This window comes from Botrytis sinoallii (assembly GCF_014898435.1).
Source record: "Botrytis sinoallii strain Bc 23 chromosome Unknown BSIN_005, whole genome shotgun sequence".
Taxonomy (NCBI): domain Eukaryota; kingdom Fungi; phylum Ascomycota; class Leotiomycetes; order Helotiales; family Sclerotiniaceae; genus Botrytis; species Botrytis sinoallii.
In genome coordinates, this window is record NW_024066032.1 from 2,612,820 (window position 1) to 2,634,428 (window position 21,609).

A 21,609-nucleotide genomic window follows, 5' to 3' on the forward strand; every position below is an offset into this window, starting at 1 on the left:
AATGCTACTTCATTTTACTTCCTCCATCCACCATTTCATCTCCTGTGATATCTATGCTCTACACTGCACTCTCCCCCAACCACCCCATTCATAGCCACTGTCAGGATGAAATATTTCTTTTCTCCCATGAATTTCCTCATTCATTCCCATTCCCCATCCCCAGTCCATACCGTCACCCAAGTCTATAAATCCTCCTCCGGATATGTTTACGCTTCCCAAAGAATGCTAAAAATGCATCCTTAACCTTCGCTCCAATCCGTGGTGAACAATAAAAAGCTAATGAAAACAAACATAAAAAAATTGTGCCAGCCGTGAGATGCTCCATAATTTGGAGAATCAGAATCAATAGATTCGATAACAAAAAAAAAAAGTAGTCTATAGTTTGAAAATGCCGCTCTAAGTATACAACCAAAAACCCCATCCATGCCGCAAAAGAAAACAATCAATGAACCATATAAAAGGTTAAATGAGGAGTCGAGATGTTGACTCTAATGAGGTCGCGAGTGGTGGTTGACAAAGGGCTCGATGAGGTGATATTAATCGGGACGATTGTCTGTTGTTTGCCACGTGTCTTTTCGTGATAATCAAACGCCGATAGAGTAATAACCATATAATGGTGCAGATTAAACTGTCTGAAATACTCATATTACCATTGCTTTTAAACGGAATATTGAAAGTCATACAACTGCAATGTTCCCAAAAATGGAGGCCATTCCAAAGTATCATCTTCAAATCATGCGATCGGCGAGATCATTTCCAGCAACACTACCAGTGGTACTACTCTGCCCACTTGTATTGAAACCAATTTCACCCGGACTCGAAAGATCTTGGACAGCGACCGGAGCTTGAGGAACGGGTAGTTTTCTCGTGCTACCGTCCGTTCTAGACATGATATCAGAGATGGTAAGACCTGTTCTTGGAGCACTCGTGGTTGGCGGGGTAGGAGTAGCGGTAGAGTGATATTGACCGTCAAGATGTTGAGGTTCCATGGGTGCAAGAGCAGGAGTGTGATGAAGAGACAGATTTCTGATACCGGGCAGATCGTATCCACCACCGAATGGTCTCAAACGAGGCGAGTGCGCCGGAGTTGCGAGGGGAGTGTGATCAGGGGTTGGGGAAAGAGAATCGTGAGAGAATGTAGGCGAAGATGGTGCAGTCGACATGGGCGAATTTGGGCGGGAACGTTTCGCATGACGATGAGCATAATGATCATCTTCTTCATGAGAATGCGCTCTTGTCATGGCATAAGCTTGCAGCGAGGGAAGATGATTCCTGCTGTTGTGACTGCTATGGCTGTAATATGGTTGATGACGGGGTTGGGAGTGTTGAGAGTAGTGAGTGGCGGTGGTACTAGTTTCTCTCTCGACCTGTGTCGCCGCAGTAGCCAACATGTTGATGTCGGTGAGCGGTGCTTGACCATTATTTGGGCTTCCACCTAAACTTCTGCCATGAGGATTGAGACTCGAAAGGTAGTTGCCGCTATACGAAGAGTATGAGTGAGGCGGTGAAACATTGGGGCTTCCAAGAGCGGACGCTGGTGCTGATCGAGTAATGTTCTTATTTGGTGGCGGCATCATGGTCGCCATGGACTCTGAATGCATCGCCACGCCCATCTGTGGAGCTTGTTGTGCCTTGTTACTTCTTCTCGAGTTTGGATTGTTGTGTATCCTCGAGTGACGAGTGAGTTCATCCGAACGGGAAAATCGTTTTGTGCAGCCAGGAAACATGCAAGCGTGAGGTTTCTCGCCCGTATGAGTTCGAATGTGCCTAGTTTGATGTTCGAGACGGTGAAAAGCCTTTTCGCACAGAGGACATTTGTATGGTCGAGGTAAGTCTTGACGATCATCTCCATGGTGTCCACCGACCATAGTTGGCGCCATCATACTCATGGCAGCCATTTCTGCTTCTCGTTGATGTTGTTGTTGCTGTTGGATGATGGCCAATTTCTGTCTCGCAGCTTGGTGTTCCAATTCCTGCGTAGACTGAGGAGGATTCAGTAGACTATTAAAATCTACTGCTGAAGAAGCGCGTTGCATGTGATCGCCGCCGCAACGAATACTGTAATCTCGAACGTCGACTTTTTTTTTTTCTTCTTCCCTATTTCCTTCAATGAAGTCTGATACCGAGCAAGCAAGACTTTAAAGCACGTTGGAAGAGTCGATATAATGTTGTAAGAGGGAGGGGGATAATCAAAGACCAAAGATCACTTTCGATTAAAATTTCCGAAAACTTTTTTTTTTTTGAGGGGAGAGATGGAAATTAGGGGGAATTCGTCAGTGATATATAAGTGAATGGTGGGTGAGCCTTAATAAAGTGGGTTATGTTCAGTTGTAGTAAGGCCGAAGCGGAGAGGAAAGCGGGAGTAAATGAATTGAGACTTTTGGAGGAGTCAGTGTCAATGTGTATTTAATCAATCCTTAGTGTGGATTCGCGTTGGGAATCTTCCAAGGGTAATGGTTGAAGATCAATCGGTGAATCTGATGGTGGTTATGGAATTTGGAGTTGGTGAGTTGGTGAGTTGGTGAGTTAGTGTGTTGGGTTGTAATGGGTTGAAATGGGGGTTGAGAAGTAATGTGATTTGGGAGAAAGTTGGGAGAAAGTCGAGTCGAGTCGATGTGGAGGCGGTGGTGGTTGTTGTGGGTGTGGTTGTTGATATAGTTGTGGTTGATATCGTTGTAATTGTTGTGGCTTCTTTTCAACTGAGCATTGAGATGCTTGCTTGCTTACTTGCTTGCTTGCTTGAAAGACTTATGAGAAGACTTGGAAGACGGTGTGGTGTGGTGTGGTGTGGTGTGGTGTGTGATGGTTTATGATCCGAGAGAGTCCAAACCAAATGACGGGGTAGAAGACGGAGAAGAAGATATGCCGAAGAGGGGGTGGCCTTTCAACTTATACGAATGAGAAAAGATCAGGTCCAAGTCAAATGAAGGGTCTCGAAGAAGTAAGTGCGAAATGGAAAATGAAAAAAATGCATTACATTATCAGTATCATAAAACGCCGATTTGGATGTGATTCTGGTGAAAATGGGGCTATTTTTCTTGGGAGGGGGGGGGGAAAATTAAATAATTAAGAGAAACTAATCACTTAGCGTCGGAGGGCAGGAATAATAAGTAGGAAGAATAAGTGTGGGTGGGCCGAAAAGGGTTTAGGGGGGGAGGGTAGCGTAGTGTAACTCAGCAAGAACCGTAAGAAAAAGGAAAAAAGGTATGGGGGCGTGGGTGTGTTGTGTCAAGTCCGGTGGGATTTCGATCGGCTCTTATCTCTTTGCACGAGAAGAATTGCTCAAAGGGGATAAGCGTCGAGACATATTTGGAATAAGACTACTTTAGCTCCTTTATATTTTTATTTTCACTTTTATTTCATTTTCGTTTTCGTGACCATTTGCATTTCATCAATCATAGGTAACCTATCGCTCCAGCTATCGGAGGAAGACGAGACAAGACAAGACCAGAAGTGAGAAGAGAAGACAAGAAAATACGGGTGGTTATTGAGAAGACGGAGACGAGAGAGTCATACACCAGTAGGTAGTCGTAAGAGATTTGAAGGTTCTAGGCAGAGGTTGGTATGTAGGTACTCGGTAGGTAGATATCTTTCTATGTGTACATTTCGATGCATGTATATCTACATATCGATTCCTATCCATATTCATTCTATTGGTATTGGTATTGATATCTATATCCTCATCTACACCTACATTTACATCTCTCTATTGAATAAACATCTCACACTTGATTCACACTATCATCCATCATCTCTCCCTTCCTCCCACCGAGTCATGGACTTTCTTATGACTGATTTATGACTACCGCCTCGTCTTAGTCATTGACACCCTTCCTTCACTCTCGACCGATAATAAATGGCCAAAGTATAGCCGTACCTATCGTATCTGATATCTGGGGATCATTTAGGGATCATTTAGGGATCATTTAACTTTCCTCCCCCTCCCCTCCTCTCGCAGTCTTTCCATTCCCCCCAATAATTAATTCCAAGTGTGTTCCAAGCCGCGAAGGGAAAGGACGACTCAGTTATCTATACCCCAGACAAACGCCAAAAGAAGTAAACCACACCCCCACAAAATGTAAAAGATAGTCAGGGACTACCAGGGAGTGGTGTATTGAAGAAAAGGAAAAGAAGATGTGAACGTTGTGATAATATTATGAACAGCATTATGAACAACCTTATAAGCAAACACAATATTTCATTCATTTATGATTCATTCATACGGAGAACATCATTAGTCATTCCATTCTCCATCTCCATCTCCATTTCCATCTCTATCCTCTCTTTCCGATTTATCCCTCGATTCCATCTCTTCCACAAGTCCCCATATATAGATACATAGCCAACTATCCATCCATCTCCTATTCTTGCGTACCTACTACCTCCTACTATATACCCATCCCATCCCTTCCCTTTCATATCCATTCTTCCATTCCCTTCTCTCTGCATCCAGTAATCCTGCCATGGAGTAATAAGCTCTCATGTGCTTCTGCGACTCTGCAATGCTGTTCTGCTGTACTGCATGTACTGCATGTACGGTAAGGTGATGTGATGTGATGTACCTTTCTTGGCTGTGCATAATGGTAATACGGTATGTAATATTACATTACATTACAATACATACAATACGTACAATACATACAATACATACAATACATACAATACATACAATACATACAATACATACAATACATACAATACATACAATACATACAATACATACAATACATACAATACATACAATACATACAATACATACAATACAGTCAGTATCTCGTAATACTTCCTACTTCTTACTTACGAAAAAGATGAACTAGGTCTCCGTAGAGAGAAAAGGCGGGTGAAAATCTTAAATAATACTCTACTCTACTCTACTCAACTCTACATTCCCATTCTCTTACTAACCCAATACTGTACAACAATCCATCCCAAAGAAGGATTTTCGCAAGAAAAAACATCCCCGAAATCCAATATCCAAATAACATAATATAACATAATATCTAACGTAACATAATACAATAAATAACCCAATAAACAATCAAAAGGTCAACATACCTAATCCTTCCCTCCAAACACTCTTTTTCTTTTTCTTTCTCTTTTTCTTTCTCTTTCTCACCTCACTCACTCTATCCTTACTCAAGCCACACACACACACACTCTCTCTCTCTCTCTCCCTCCCTCACTCCACATCTAAACCCTCCTCCCGGAGCTGGAAAATGGCGTGCGTGTGTGTGGATATGCGTATTCGTCTTCCCCGGGTAGAGAGGGAGGTACTGTAGGTAGGTAATCTTATTATCTAGGTATCTAGGGATCCCATTACTCGCTCTTCGCATCTCGAGCTATCGTAGGTACTTGAGTATTTTCGTTGTGTTATGTTATGTTATGTTATGTTATGGTTGTGGTTGTGAATGGTTGTGAATGGTTATGGATAGTTGTGAATGGTTGTGGTTGTGATAATGTAATGTAACATGGGGGTTTGATATTGGTTGGTCTATAATATGATATAGTGAATTGAATTGTATGATTGAATTGAGAGTGAGATGGGATATGGGAGATGCGAGATGCGAGATGGGATGAGGAGATGTTATTGATGTCCTGTTTTTTCCCTCTCTCTCTCTCTCTCTCTCTCTCTCTCTTTCTCTACGATACATTGTATATTAAGAAAATAAAATTCTCTATTTCCTTCCTAAAACCTTTCATTTCTTGAGAGTTGAAACCTTTCTCTCTCTACTTATGTACCGGCTGGTAGTTGTATTTTACTCTATATTGCTTTACTCTATTCTGTTTTACTCTACTCTACTGCGGATCTTACCTGATAATTCATTACAGATACAGTAGATAGATAGATATATACGCACTAGATGTATAGATGCACAAACAGAGCTAGAAGTTTTTTTTGGAGATCTAGAAGATTGAGAACTAGAAGATTGACTTGACTCTCTCTGAACGCTAGAGTTTCGGTAGGTGTATGTATTTATGTCGGTATATCGGTATGTATGGATGTATTGGATGTATTTGATATACTTGATGTAAGTAGGATGTAGGATATGATGTAGGATATGATGTAGGATATGATGTAGGATATGATATAGGATATGATGTAGGATATGATATAGAACATAAAGAATCTTGCAAGTACAGAGTATTGTTAATATAGGTAAGGAGACGGGGGGTTTTCTTCTTCTTTTTTCTTGACATATACGTATGCATACTGGAATTGGATTATGATTTTCTATATAGCTATCTATCTATCTATCTATTATATGTTTAGTTAAACACATCAGATATCGATATCTGCTGACTTTCGTTTCGTTTCGTTTCGTTCGTTTGTCAGCTGAATAGAATACCTAGTAGTAACTTGTAAGTAAGTACCTAGTAAGGGAATATTTTGTTTGTGATATTTATATTGAATGCTATGGTATGGTATGATTACTGTGTAGGAGGGAGTAGGAATAAATGAATGGATAAATGGATAGAAAATTACTAAGCCTCCTAACTGCCACACTTTTCCAAATAAGAATGATACATACATACATACCGTGGACATACATACATATACATATACATTCACCCCATCCCATCCCTCCCTTCTTCAGCTGAAACCAACATCATCCTCACCTCACCCCATCTCCGCCGCCATTACCATAACACAACGCGTATCCAGACCAACCTCACCGCATCTCAACCAGGCGCGGAATCTTTTTATTCAGAGAATTATGGACAGGAAAATATTGGATATTTTGACATATTGTTGGATCATGAGGGAGGGGGGTTTGAGTTATTGTATGTACTCCGTATGTTTGGGGTGGGTAGGTGATCAAATATAATAATTTTCTCCATCTGTATATCCATCATCTCCATCTGTATTATCAATCATCAATCATATCATATCATATAAAAAACCACTCTATCCATATAAATTCCCAGTCCCTACCTACCTGAATTCCCACGCCTGATATACAATCCCTTTAGTTGCCAGTTTTGCTGTAGATACAGATGATGTAGATATATTATATGAAGAGATGGTATGGTATGTTATATCATATTATGTCATAACAAGAAAGACAAGAAAGACAAGACCAGAAAAAACAAGGGTTCCTCTACCTCCATATCGTATTCTGCATACATTCCATATGATGAACAACATGAGATACCTCTACAGATCCCAGATCAACAACCAGCATCTTGCCTGAAAAGCTATCCAAACAAGCGATTCCATTCCCCTCAGCCTTAAGCTTATTATATTACTAATGCATCGCTCTCGCTCTCGCATCTCAGATTCGTTACTTCGGAAAATAGATAGATAGATAGATACTGTAGATTCTTTTATTTATTTTACTTTACTTTAATTTACTTTATCGTATCGTATTATATTTTAGTTTCCTTCCTTTCCTTTCCTATACTTTCCTGTACTTCACTCTCGCTCGCTCGCTCGGGAGAGTTTTCTCATCCTTCTTATGATCGTTGTTATTACCTAGGTAGATATGTTCTTCCTATCTTCTTCCCCTTCCCTCTCCCATTATTCACCCAAGGCACACTCACCATCTTTAACTTTCCCACGCGAGAAATTCGGTGTTCTCTGAACAGAGAATTTACAGATTGGGGGCTGTGGAATGGGAGAAAAGGAGGGGAGGGAGACCTTCAATTTGACGAGGAAGGATTCCTGGAGGATTCGATTTGCTTGTAGCTATTGTAATTGCACTTTCCGTTTTCTCTTCGGAAATTGCGGCGCGGGTTTGGACTCTGGACTCGGTATTCTGTATTGTGTCTACTAGACTTACTGGACCGGACTGGACTGGAGAGACAGAATCTAGATCTTGAATGAGGCGTTGTGCTTGCTGCGGACGCCGGACGGTTTGAAAGATCGTCGAATTGACTTATTTGACTTGACTGGACTTTCTTTGGGTTTCTGCAATTGAAACCTGGGGTATACACATACATACATTTTTAATTATTATTTTATTTTAAAAATTGCTTTTCGACATGCATCCATCTCCTTTCCTTACTCGCTTCTCTTGTTCCTTTCCATTTCTTTCACGTATCGTACATACATACCAAGAATATATGAGAATCATGCAATTTCATCTCTTCGTATTGAGTGACTCCTTTGTAACGTAACCGCTGGCCGCATACATACATACACACATACATACCCACACATACACACACATAATACACATACATAAAACAGAGTATACACCTACCTAGTAGACCGACCATCCCTTGGTTCCTCACGCCACAGCCTCCCAAAAGAAAGGAAACCCCATACGTAGACCACGAAGCATATTTCCTTCGCCCCCAAAGATGACAGGTCTAGCAGATACAAGACAAGCCACATAATGGATGGGTGACGGGGTATTGATTGAGAAGGGAGGGGACGGGGGGGTTTTGGAAATTGTTCCAAGACAACTCAGATGATGATGGCAAAATATGTTTCGCATTTGGATGGGTCCTGCATCTGCGTGGAAAACTGGAATACCCCTTATTGTGGAATTGGAATTGGAATTGAAATTGGGAGAGGATGATGGTCTTGATGATGTTTTTATTATTGGAATGTTTGATTATTGACTTGGCTGGCTGGCTTTATTTCTTTCTTTCTTTCGTGTGCTGCGGCTGTGATGTTGTGTTTGGTTATGCTATGTTATGTTATGTCATGTTGTGGAGTGGAGTGTTGTTGAACCGCAACGAAATCCCCTAAACACGTGCATGAATAGCTTCTGGAGGAAGGACATTGGACCAGCTATTTTCATCTACAGAGTCTCGTACAAGCAAAGCAAGGCCAAAAAGCACCAGCCACGATTCCCGAAATCTGGCATCCGCTGGATCCACTGTATTCAATCCGACTCCCTCCTCCATTATTCAAGCAAAACCCACGAAATTTCTCCGGAAGCTAATACAGTTATTTGCTCTGTAAATTCCCCACTATCTGATAAGCAATACACGCCGGTGGCGATCCACTCCAGCTTTTTTTTTCTCTCGCTGCCCCGCCGAGTTTGCCATTATTGATTTGACACGAGAGACTACCTAGGTAGTAGGGTTTTCCCGCTGTCCTCTAACACCCTTCAGGGTAGGTATAGTTGAGATTGCGAAAACTCTGAGAAGAATCTTCAGAGGAGATGAAAAAAAAGGAAACACGGGAACCCCGATTCATCTCCAGTTTCGCGGTCAAGCCACGCAAGAGAGATTCATGTTTCATAATACCCTACGCGGACTGACTCGTAACGAGTCATTGATTCGGAAAGGGAGAGAGGGCTCGGTATTACCCCGTGTTTATCACATTTAAGATGGGAGGGTCTCGGACTTTCTCCTGTGAGTGATTATGACGACAAGACTCTCGTAAGACAAGAAGGTCTTGATGGAAGAAGGGGGGAGAGGAGGAGGAAGAGAAGGAGGGGAAGGTTCTATCTGAAAGAAGAGATTAAACTAAAGTTCCCAAGCCTTCGCAAATATGTCAACTTCCACGCCGCCTCCCCATAATACCAAACCTAGCTGCTTACCCGTCGTACCTGCACAAGTGATTACATATTCCCAAGTTCCCAACTCGATATACCGTCTCCATACATTCCTTCATCATCATCATCATCATCATTCCCCATTTCCCAATTTTTCTCTTCCCTCCCCCCTTCCCCAAAAAGTCTTTCACAACAGGCCCTGCTTCGGTGTCCTTTCGGCCAATAATCAGCAACAAGTCAAATCTCCAACCCAAATTTAAATTTGCATTGCGAGAGAAACGTCGGGAATAGTGGATAGCAAAAGTGGGCTTTCTCCAGAATCTACTCTAAACGCCCCGAGACAAAAAATGGGAAATGTCATGACGGCGTCCTACGAGCTACGTAGGGACAAGGGACCAAGACCCCACGCTTAAAGGCATGATCTCGGGGAAATAGATCGAATCCACTTTATTTTGTCATATTTTTTCTTCGTCTCTTCGGACATAGGAAGCTTGGGAATGTGCGCTTTGAAGGGATAGGGAGGGACGGACGGAAGCTATAGATTTCGTGCGGGAGGTCATTTGGGAACGAGTAAGTGGGAATAGCTTCACGTTTTCCCTGGCCCTCTCGAGCCTCATACCGGTATCTGGGAAACGCAAGATCTGTAGATATTTGAGCTTTCAAACAAGGGTGGATACCAGGAGCTTGGGCGGATAGAACCGGCACGAGCGGATTTAACTCTGTGTGGAGTAAAGGGTGGACTGAATGGTGGACTGAATGGTGGACAGAATGGTGGGGTCTCCATGTCCAACCGCCGAAGTTTTTAGCGAAGGAATTACCTAAAGTAGAATTTTGGTTTTCTGACAAATTGAGAAGTCCTGGTTGTTTTCTTCAAGAGAAGACAGATTGCATAAGTTGGTATGTAATGATAAAGGAGATTCGTGACAATGAGGCTATTGATATGTGATATGAAGAGGAAGATCGGTTTGACTCTTGTGATCTGCCGTAGTTTTACCCCTAGTCTGATTGTTTTCTATTTTGGTCTTTGTGCGGGTGAGGATCATCGTCGCCAAGATGTGCTTTCGGCTGTTCGACCTTCGAAAAGGCTTCGAGAAGAAAGATCACGGGTTCGGCTAATCCGTTGTCGTATACAGAATGTGATTGGTGGACTTTCAGTTTCGCCGAAGTTACGGAAGCTGAGTTAAACCTGGGGCACAGTTTGGAGAGCACATGTTGGGGGTTGGGGGTTGGAAACTTGGAGGGCGGGTGATGTTGAAATTTGGTATGGTGTTATCTCCAACAAGTTTTCTCTCTTATCTTTTTCACGCTTGCTATCTATTAGATATTGAGAAATGGCTTTATCTTTTCCTTGTTTTGATAGATGGCTTGATGACCATGACCAATGTGGGAAGAGACATACGAAAATGTTATGAACCAGCCTTGGGTCATTCGGAATCTGACTCGTATTCGAATTTGTTTTACCCCGGCATCTCCAGATTATTAACATCGTTACCTTTGTGCTACCTGTGCAGTAGTCCTGGTCTGGTCTTCATAAAATCGGCGAGTCGGGGTCAGCGAAACCGTTATTCAACACGACGTCTACTTTCGGGGAAGTGAGAATATACGATATGGTATAGCAAAATGAGGCGCAGTCGACTGTGGATACCTAAGCAAAATACACACAGCGCTCTATAAACCTATCATTCTTGATCCAGTATGGGGGTTTCTAACAATGTTACAGCTGATGCTGATACGATTGTCTCACACCAGGGGGCCTTCAGTAGTTGGTGACGCCCTCACGCCTTCACGAAAACACAAGATTGGTTTTATGCGTGGGGGTTGTACGGAGGATGGGAGCTGAGGTAATGAGGATCCTTGTTGTGGGGTCAGTAAACGCGTCTTTTTACTTCCGTTCCCGTCCAGTGACTGAACTTTACTTATCTTTTCCCTTTTATAAATGGCTACTATGGAAAGATAGGCTTCGGACAACTCATCATCGACATATAACCCTGAAGGAAGAGATACCGTTAGATTGTTCTCCATATTCATACTTTTGAAACACAAATCCCCTCCACGAATAATAAGAGTCCATTGGGTGTCTCGATATTGTTTCCAGTAGATTTGAGCGCTTGATATTGCATCAAATGCACTGAAGATCAATGCGACGGGGAACTGTGATTGCTTCGCCGGAGAACATGGGGTTGTGAATCGTCATGTTTCTCTCATACCAATTTTACGATAAATAATATCAGAAACCCTAATTTCAAAGGGGTTCATTCGGCTGTTCGGATGCACAGCGGCGGAGTGATACTATTCGAGCGTGTAAAGGGGGATGAATGATGGAACGGTCGCCCGGTCTTCCATCTCATTGAGCCTCGAAGGATAATCTAAATTCATTTGGCATTCGCAAAGTAACCTTACTGGATGGTGCTTCTCCCATGGGATTTCCATCCCAGTCAATGATTATTGTATTAATCAGAGATTTATTGGATTTCGAGTGAATGAGAGATACACAAATTGCACGATATTGGTCTCAAATAGCGCTTTGAAGGAATCCTAGCCGGAAAAAGAAAGAAGCACAACTTTGATGAATGCGGGGCCGATCATACCCCAGGACTAATTTGTGGAGGGAAGAACGAACACCCGCATTGTCGGATAATTCCAAAAGGGTAATTCGTACTCAGGCACGACCCCTAATCAGGCCTTGTGCCGTATTTTGGGCCATCAAGGTGAAGATGGAAGGGGATAGATCACAGGAGAGATGGAAGTAGGAACGCAGTTTGAGATATCACCGTGCGTGGTGATACGGAGGCCATGTTCCGAATGTCAGATGGGTTATTGATCATCAAGACAAGATTCAGGTCCATATTGGGATGGGAAATCAGGATTTACGGTAGATGCTTTCAAGATGATGACATGGTTATGACTATGGGACCATGACCAGATCTAGATGCAAAGAAAGCCTGGCAGATCAATGCATGAAAGTTGTGCTCAAATATATCGATTGCACCACAGAATACAGTCAATACTTCAAATAGTTCAATCTATTGGATCAATAGATATGTAGTCTAGACATCCAGCCTCATCTAAAATTAATTATCGTCTAGGGGTTTCGGTTCACGCACATTTCCACTAATTCCGATGCTCAACCAACTTTCTCAATTGCCGCAACTAATTCCGATTCTATGAACTTCCTTTGGTCAATCTTCCTCAAACACGTGCGTGCACTTTCACATCTAATTTCAATTTTCATCCAAAGACATACATCTAAAGACACGTGATATTCCAAAATCATCCCACCAGCGCATAGCATAGCATACGATGCGATACCATCCATGTATTTGATGGACGGCTTTATTGTGGATCTTGATCCTCAAATATCTCCATACTTTCACATTAACTGAGTGGATTCCGAAATCTCCCGGTCCTTTTATCCTCGTACACTTTGAGCACTTTGAGCACTTCTGCGCCAAACATTACTCGTCTGTCGTATCTTTCGTTGGCTGTTTCGATCCCGAGGTATCCCTCACAAGTATCCATTTCGGCCTTTTTTTTCATCGTGGGGCACGTTTATTGACTTTCATGGGGAAAAGAGACACGGTGATTATTACGTCCGTAGACGTTGTGAAATTAGATGAGACGAATGAGTTGGTATGCTGATAATTTCTCCGTCGCTACTGTGTGAATGGGTTCATGTCCGCGGCGGATACTCTTAACGCTGATGAGAAGAAGCCAGTTCGCAAATCAGTAGAATTATGCGCCCCATTCGCAGACGTGCAAAACCGAATGAAGGGCTAGATACCGCTTTCAGCTCCGAGCGGCGAGGAGAATGATGCTATCGTGAGGATGAGTGTGTCCATTTGGTCCGAAAACCGCAAATTAAATTCCCCATACCTTTTCAGGGCGGGCGATAAGCTTTTTGTTAGTGGTGTGCTAGGCCTTAACATCGATGCATGTTGCTGCGCTGCATTCACATACATCTGGGATATTGGTTGTGGGAATGTTGGATCAGACATGTGAAAGAGTCGATGGATTATATTTTATTGTTCTTGTGCAAATTTTCAGTCCACTATCCGTTTTGGGTAGGAGGTAAGGAAACTGATTATTATACCCCATTTTGCCAATGATACTCTTTTATATTGAGTTGATTGGGGACCCCAGACCCAAGAGGCACTACTGCTTTCTTTCATAGACCAACGATGCAAATCTCCATGAAATGCCAACTCTAAGTGTCAGCTTGGAGATACCAAAGTATCGGGTAAAGCTAGGGGATTCGGAAAAGTTTTTCTTCCTCCTCCAGATTAAAAAGAGTGACGACTCCTCGATATCACTGCCAGACGTACAATTTCTGGTAATCGGCAATGTTACATGCCATCTTTCATATCTCGAAAACTCTATTTTATGTTTGTAGGTTTCAGTATCCCAGTTAGTCAATATTACATCACTTTCCCCGGAATCTTGCATATACGCTCGCTCTCTTTTTTTAACTTTTGTTCTTATCAACGCCAATTTAATGTCAAGAAACGTGCTCTAGACATTGGAGGTGGCAAGATCTGGGCACTTCTTTTACGTTCTCGAAGTTCTATTTTATGTTCCATTCATTAAGCTATCACGGCGCGGCATTTCCAACTACATGAATATGGGCTTGAGACTTTGGCTAGGTCGTGTCCCGCAGAGCTAAATGCTAGTCTAGGTCTATCTCCTGAGAAATTATGAACATTGAATATGGTTCTAAGCCTGGTATCTACATATGGCTTTTCAAATACGATGGCACTTACCGTTTCCCAAGTCCATCTACGGAAGATTATAGTAATGCAAATACTTTTCCCTTATCTCTTCCCTCCACGCTCCTACCCCTCCATCCCCCATTCTGTCCATATCAAATTAGCCATTGCAATCTCCTTCCTCTCGTATGATCGATCCATCCCCAACTAGTCACAGTCCCAGATATAATACTGCTTACCAACAGACAGAATTCGTAAGTCTTCAACCAAGCACAAAACACCAACACACATCAAGTGGGAACCAACTATATTCCAATTTCATGCCAATACGGAGTACCCCTCCAAGATTTTCGAAAATTCCAACAATTATTACCTAGAGGCTAGTGTTGCCAAACCCCACAATCTGACCGAAATTCCGCTTGACCTATCCGTTACTATTGTCAACTCTCCACCTTTTAGGGTAAAAAGGTCCTTTTAGGACTTAAGTAAGGCTTGCGAAGCCCCAAGTCCTACACAATCTTGTATTTAGCGGAGGAGGACATCCACTTAGGAAGGGGCGTGGTGATAATTTCAAGATTCTATAACCAAACTCTCCAGGGGACGGACGGGCTTTGAGAAAGAAAAAAACAGAGGCCGGTTAGGTCAACAGAAAGCGCGGAGGAAGCTGAAAAATCAAGCTGCTAGACGAGGGGAAAATACGCCACATAGGCCTTTATCATTCATCACGTCAAATCACGCATTTCCCACTCTCTCACCCGGACATACTATTTCCATTTCCATCCCGTAACAACAACACACCGTAACCGCTCACCCGTCTTATTCGTCCAGCCTTCGAAGTAACCTTCCCTTTCCATCTTCTCGAAGATTCAACACGTATTACTATATAATTTTACCAAGAAAGAAAGAAAAAAGAAAATTAAAACATTATAAAACCTCGTAAAACAACACTAATGTCAGGGCCACCGAAACACACCCCGCTGTTCCAACTCACTCGGCACTTGATTTATGCTTGAAATGCTTGGAGTTATGCTGAGAGTGGCAGTGATTTGGGTGGTCGGATGTTCCTGTTCGATATTTGGTCGGCTGTTGGAACGAGCCGCGAAACCAAGGTATCTACGTATGGGTGGATGGGTGGATGGGGATTCAGGTTATGCCATGAAATACCCGAAGCTACACCGGCAGCGCCTGGGGAATCGTGGAGGAGAGGAGGCTGTGGATTTGCGCGGTCACTCGGCCTTGAGTGGTTTTGAGAGGGATTGTGGAGAGGAGAGGATGAGTGGTGAGAAGCGAGGAGAGGAGGAGGTGGAGAGGATGGAATGTAGATGTTGGTTGGCGACCCAAACGGAAATGCGAGTGCGAGTACGAATGAATTGGGGACGAACTTCCACGATCCCGAAGTCTTACCGCCAGTTTCACGCGGTGGGAGAAATAACTTTGACATGTTGATGGCCATGTGCTCGGATCTTCTCTTCCTGTGAATAAGATCGTCTATCACGAGAGTAGAAAGGATTATCTTTCAGTAAGTTTACATACTGCATCCAACAAACTATTGGTATTTTTCAGCTCTTTCAGCTTTCTTTCCTTTTTCCCAGTTGGCAAAGATTGAAGGCGTCGCGTGAGTGATCCAACCGAAGTCGGAAAATCACTGTAAATCGCGTCCTGGAATATTTGAGGCAAGAGCGCTTCGAGTGCCTGCCTGTATGGTTGGTTGTCGTGAATTTTCGACAGTCCAAGAATTATTCATAATGTTATGATACAAGGAGTTGTGAAGGATTTTTTTTCTCAGCTTGAGTGTGTTGTTCATTTGGTCATGCGACCATGGTATCATGATAATCCAGTGGATGATGTCGATTCGCAAGTGGATTGCGTGGTAGAGTTGTCGGATTTCGAAATATTACATACTGGTTATGGGGTACCCCGGAAACTTTTACCGTATTGCGGGGCATGATCATCAGCTAGACAGGGCTTGATGGTCCTCACGGTGAGTCAGTGATGTGCGGTTGCCTTTTGCAAGGAAAATCTCTTCGTGCGTTGGGTCGATGATCATCCGGGCTGCAGAATATCACTGGTAGTGTTATCAAGCTGTGCCGAGAAAGGTAATGAGTTGTGAATGAAGTATCTTGGCATTTAAATGGTACCAATGATCATTGGGGGGGGATAGAGGAGCATGTTGGCGACAATCTTTAAGTTGTCATTTGTGTTTGTCGTTGTTAGGATTGATTTGCTACGCTTATAAAATTGTCTGCACTAGCACGATATTTGTTGTTGAGGTGTCAAGATTTCCTATCTTGGAAGGACGCAAGAATTCGAGTGGGCTATCGCCTAATTTGTATTGTGCAAATGGTGTGATAAATATAAGAGAACTTAATGTTTGAATTTACGTTTCTCATTCTCAGGATCTGTTTGATATATGAGTGGCTACATCTCGACCATAAATCAAGGTTACAAATTGATATTCACATGGATTGATGCGCTCACCCGAAGTCGTTGAGTTCACAGATATTAAAAGTCCACCAATCGAAATATCTAGGAACAAGACTACAATACAAGAAATGCTTTGAAAGTTGTATCCGATTGCAACATACGATTTCTAGGATAGTGATCCAACGTATAGAGTTTAGAATGACATCATTTTTTCAAGGAAGAGTGTAAAATACATGTTGCTTCAGCTAAATGTTGATCTGAATGACGAAGCAGGTGGGTAGTCGTTATATCAATAATTTTACAGTGAATTGAGGAATCTTAGTCAATGATACCTTTGTGTTTCTCTGTCTTCTGACATCCATGTATGAGAACTTTGTCAACGTCATTGTATCCAGGTTGAACTCGATTTTTTTGACAAAACTTTCCATGGATAGTGGGCTGATTTCCCCCTCCTTTCTTTGTATCCGAGTTGGATACTTTATAGACAGAGTCTTGAGATTGTACGTAAGCTTCCTTGTAGATGTCAGTTCTAGCATCGCTTCCGGCGAGAACGCCCTCATTCATTGTTGACGCGGTGGGGTGGGTTTTGGTGACAGAACACTACACTATGAAAGGAGGGTTAATATTATTGCCTTGATTGAATTGATTCTTGTAGCTTCCTTGGACTGAGATACAATGTTAGTACAATCTCTACAACAATCATTTCATAATGATTGCTTCAGATAAGAATCTGTTCTGCATATTTACCACGCTCCCTTGAGTTCTTGAAGGGAGATACCTGGGTTTCTATGAGTCTCAAAACTTCCCAAGAGCTCAGTCATCATCTGCATCACGGATCTAGAATCTATAACACTATTAAGCACGTTGCCATCAATGCAATTTTCTTGCGAACCGAATTGAATAGATCTTCCTGAAACCTGCTTTCGTTCTTCCATTGCGCGCTTGTAAACTCCTCTGGTATGTGCAACTATTCCTTCATTATCGATTTTCATATTTTTCTTTCCAGAAAGCAACTCCTTCTCAGCCTTGTTTATGCGTTCCCGGGTTGTTCCCGTGTGAATTCGTCAATTCTTGATCCGTACTTTCCGGGGATTTCTCTGATTGGTGCTTGGTTTTAAAGCTTGATTTGATCGCTCATCTCCAGCTACTAGGAACTTAATAAATTTCCCAAGAGTGCTCTAATATTGTGCTTTGGAATCTCAGTAGTGTATTCCAAACCAGCGTAGAGTTGAACCATCCTGCGTGTCAGAGGTTTGAAGAAAGCATCAGCGTAGGCGCCAAAGCCAGAGTATGGTAAAATCTAGCCTACCAAGGAAAGACAAATTGCACTAACATCAAGAGGTGATTTTTCCTAGAGTTCCAGTCACCCTTCGAATTGCTTTCAACAAACGTCATGGACAGTTGCTTTGATTTCTTTACAGCCTTGACAAGCTGTTCTAAGATGTCGAATTCTTCCGCCTCAATCTATTAATCTGCAAGCAATTTCTAACCATCTGATTCTTCCTGGTGATCTGCTGAACTACATATGAAACTTGGAGCTGATGGTACCAGGTGTAGTCGGCAAGTCATTTTCAACGCCGTATGAACTTCTTTGTTGTCCTCCCTAACAGTATTGTAGTTAGCATGCGCTAGCAATACTGCGGTTAATATTAGACCTATTACACGTGCTATAGTACATATCAAAACCAACAATATCCATGGTTGTAGATATCATACAGAAGAAGTATTACTTACTGACTCTTTGTTCCAGTAGAACACAGACGACGTAGGACTTACACACTAGGTCCTAGATAACAATCTTGTATTTTGTTTAGAGAGCTAAGCAATGTACAACAATAACAATCCTTCTAAAGGATTGCTCTAAGCCTAGCCCTCTCGCTTCTTTCCACTATAGTAGACTAATGACTTGAGACCATTCGTCTATAGTCGTATATACACAATATACTGAAATCCCGGAATCTGTATATTTTGAGCTTAGATTTATACATTCCGAAGAAAATTGCCTATATCAGAGACAAGTTATTCAGTAAGATACAAGTCTGAGGCTGATATGTTCAAATTCTAGTACTTTGGTTATTTTTAACGGTAAATTACTCTTGTGTCTCCCAAAAGGCATTTACTTATTATTCTACCCTAAAACTGAAAGACAGTTTGCTTTTATGCTTTTTATACCCTTTAGTAGATTCTCTGATAGATTCTATATAGAATATGCTGTAGAAACTACCTCAAAATTGTGGATTTCAAACCTATAGTAGTTAAACGCGAATTTTTTTCTGTTTCGAAAAATTCAAAGGAAAAATAGTAATACACCTAGAGAATCTACACCTCGTTCCACTGTAGAGTCTAGCCTAGAGTGATTAGATTCTAGCGACTAAGAGTAGATTCTATTATAGATTCGAAAAGACATAAAAGGAAAACAAATATAGTTTCGGGAGTATAAGAGTAATTGAGACATTTTCAATAAATTCAATACGTGCTACTGAGTAGAGCGTGTCTGAAATACGGAAAACACTAGTTGCAAGACTTCTCCATTGAGCTCCAAAAATACTTATACCATTCTCCAGAAATATTCATTCATCTTGACCAGCCTAGCCTTCCGAGTTGGAATTATTCTTTTCTCTCCTTCGCAGGTAAAGAGACCAGAGGAGAGAAGCTGAGGTGCGTACTTATGTTCATTAATATTAGTTCCTATACATATAAATACTCTCATCTTAGCTTTTTGACGAAGTTACTTTGTATACCTAGGTAGGTACGCAGGTATTTGAAATGACCGAAATATGATTTTTGTAACACTCGATAATGACTAGTACCTCCTTAGAGATTACTTTTGGAAGTTGTTGCATCTTCACGATATTGTTATAAAGATAGTTTTGTCATGAACTTGACAAATAGAACCGCAAGGAGATGCAGATACAAATAACATCGCCTGTCATACCTTGTAAAAGGGGAGTCTTTGATATAGACCGAAGTCCATCCAATACTTCTTGTCTAGCACTATCAGACTTCAGACCGCGGAGTTCGCATCCAAGGATGAATTAGAATCCGGCCCACTGAGATTGACGGTGATTTTCTCTTTCTTTTTGAACTCTGAAGCGGTTATCAGCACACGAACTAGTCTGCGAGAAAACCTACGAACGTTGACAGGTTATTCGCCCCACCAAACTGATTACTCAGATAGTATCCTGTTTTGACATTCGATTCATTTGCACAGGTACATACATATATACAGGTACCTATTCCTCATTAAATCTGAGGATGACGCCTAGTTAACAAATAAACCGACGCTGATGCTACAACACAAAAGATATGGAAAGAGTTAAAACGTGACAATCATGTGACAATACCCCATTCGCTAAACGTCATCGATTAAAACGCGGGGAGAGATCTTCAGGTCCAGACTCCACATTAGTATTGACATCACCGACTTTAGGCACACAAAACCAAGAAGATGGGAATTGTTATCGACGATTCATTTTATTATGGGAATCTGCATGTTTTTATTGCTTTCTGCATCTGTGATTATAGTTTGACGGCGTGAATAAATACATTTGAGATGCTTTCGTTAGTAGTTTCTCTTTTTCTATCTCTTTCTCCTTTTGATTCGATTCATCAATAATTTCTTACATCTTCACATTACGTCTTTCACTCACATTCTGGAAGAAACAGTCCACAATCATGTCACAAAATGCATTATTACGTATCGGTCGTCCTAAACACTGTTCATTAATGACGTCAATGACATTTGCCAGTTCATCCCACCGAAGCGTCTGCAGAATTCCATCCCGGAGCATTTCCTCCATAACGCCATATCAAAACCACATGAAAAGAATTTCCAATCCTCAATTTCAACAACCTTCAAATCACTTCTCAACCTCTACAACCAAAATGTCTGACACCAACAAGAACTTTCTTTTGAGCAATGTGTTCAATGGTCAAGGGCAAGGTAATTCCCCTCTTCTTTATATTCAAATGAATATGAGACTCACACGAAGCAGGTGGCCCTCGTGACAGGTGGCGGATCAGGAATTGGTTTGATGGCAACTCAAGCACTGGCTGTGAACGGTGCTAAAGTATATATTGTGGGACGGACGGAAGAAAAGCTTGAGAATGTTGTCAAACACCATGGCCAAAACATTGAGGGAGAAATTATCCCTATCGTTGCAGACGTCACCCGCAAAGACGAGATTGCTCGTGTGGTAAAGGAGATTGAATCCAAGGAGAAATGTCTCTGCATCTTAATCAACAACGCCGGAATCTCAGGAGCTACTCAGCAAACGGAAGCCAAGACTGCGGAGGAAATGAAGAAGAATCTTTTCGATGATGAGAGTTCGACATTCGATGATTGGTGCAACACCTACCGTACCAATGTTCCTCAATTATTCTTCATGACCACAGCTTTCCTTCCTCTGCTCCAGAAGGCCTCGGATCACCAATATGGATATTCCGGAACTGTTATTAACATCTCCTCGATTTCCGGTATCGTCCAATCTTCACAACATCATTTCGGATACAACGCCAGCAAAGCTGCAGCTATCCACTTGACAAAGATGTTATCTTCGGAGATCGCGGGCAATGGATTGAAGATCAGAGTCAATAGCATTGCACCAGGTGTATTTCCTAGTGAGATGACAACTGGTGGTGAGAGTGGACAGGATCAGAAGAGTCACATTGAGAAGGAGAAGTATGAGAAGGTCCCTGCCAAAAGACCTGGCAAGGATGAAGACATGGCCGGCGCGATATTGTTTGCGGCTACCAATCAGTATTTGAACGGTCAGACCGTGGCTGTCGATGGTGGATATATCTTGCATGCTGGTGCTTAATGAGCTCATGAAAGATGGTACGTGTACGATAGAGTTATATGATAATGATGGAATGATGGGAATTGGTACTCGGGATGAATCAATGTAACAAGTTAGCCTTTTCATTATCTTTCATCCCCAAGTACCCAGGTGAGACAAACAATCGCTCCGACAATCTATAATCTTCTGAGAACTATCGGTCAATAACATCACTGCATTCAAAGTTGCTCA

General features: G+C 42.0%; 4 protein-coding genes across 4 annotated transcripts; 1 reads left to right on the forward strand and 3 right to left on the reverse strand.

Moving 5' to 3' along the window:
• Window positions 1–728: 728 nt before the first annotated feature.
• On the reverse strand, window positions 729–2,036 carry EAF02_003829 (uncharacterized protein; the record flags this gene model as incomplete). Its single annotated transcript, XM_038899877.1, has 1 exon — window positions 729–2,036. One exon carries the CDS (start codon window positions 2,034–2,036, stop codon window positions 729–731), a length of 1,308 nt encoding a protein of 435 aa, XP_038760804.1.
• Window positions 2,037–15,179: 13,143 nt separating this feature from the next.
• On the reverse strand, window positions 15,180–15,596 carry EAF02_003830 (uncharacterized protein; the record flags this gene model as incomplete). The annotated part of the gene is made up of 1 exon (XM_038899878.1): window positions 15,180–15,596. The coding sequence occupies one exon, from the start codon at window positions 15,594–15,596 to the stop codon at window positions 15,180–15,182; it is 417 nt and encodes a 138-aa protein (XP_038760805.1).
• Window positions 15,597–16,897: 1,301 nt separating this feature from the next.
• EAF02_003831 (uncharacterized protein) lies at window positions 16,898–17,143 on the reverse strand (the record flags this gene model as incomplete). Its single annotated transcript, XM_038899879.1, has 1 exon — window positions 16,898–17,143. One exon carries the CDS (start codon window positions 17,141–17,143, stop codon window positions 16,898–16,900), a length of 246 nt encoding a protein of 81 aa, XP_038760806.1.
• A 3,111-nt stretch (window positions 17,144–20,254) lies between these two features.
• On the forward strand, window positions 20,255–21,399 carry EAF02_003832 (uncharacterized protein; the record flags this gene model as incomplete). The annotated part of the gene is made up of 2 exons (XM_038899880.1): window positions 20,255–20,522; window positions 20,591–21,399. 2 exons carry the CDS (start codon window positions 20,255–20,257, stop codon window positions 21,397–21,399), a joined length of 1,077 nt encoding a protein of 358 aa, XP_038760807.1.
• Between the last annotated feature and the right edge of the window lie 210 nt (window positions 21,400–21,609).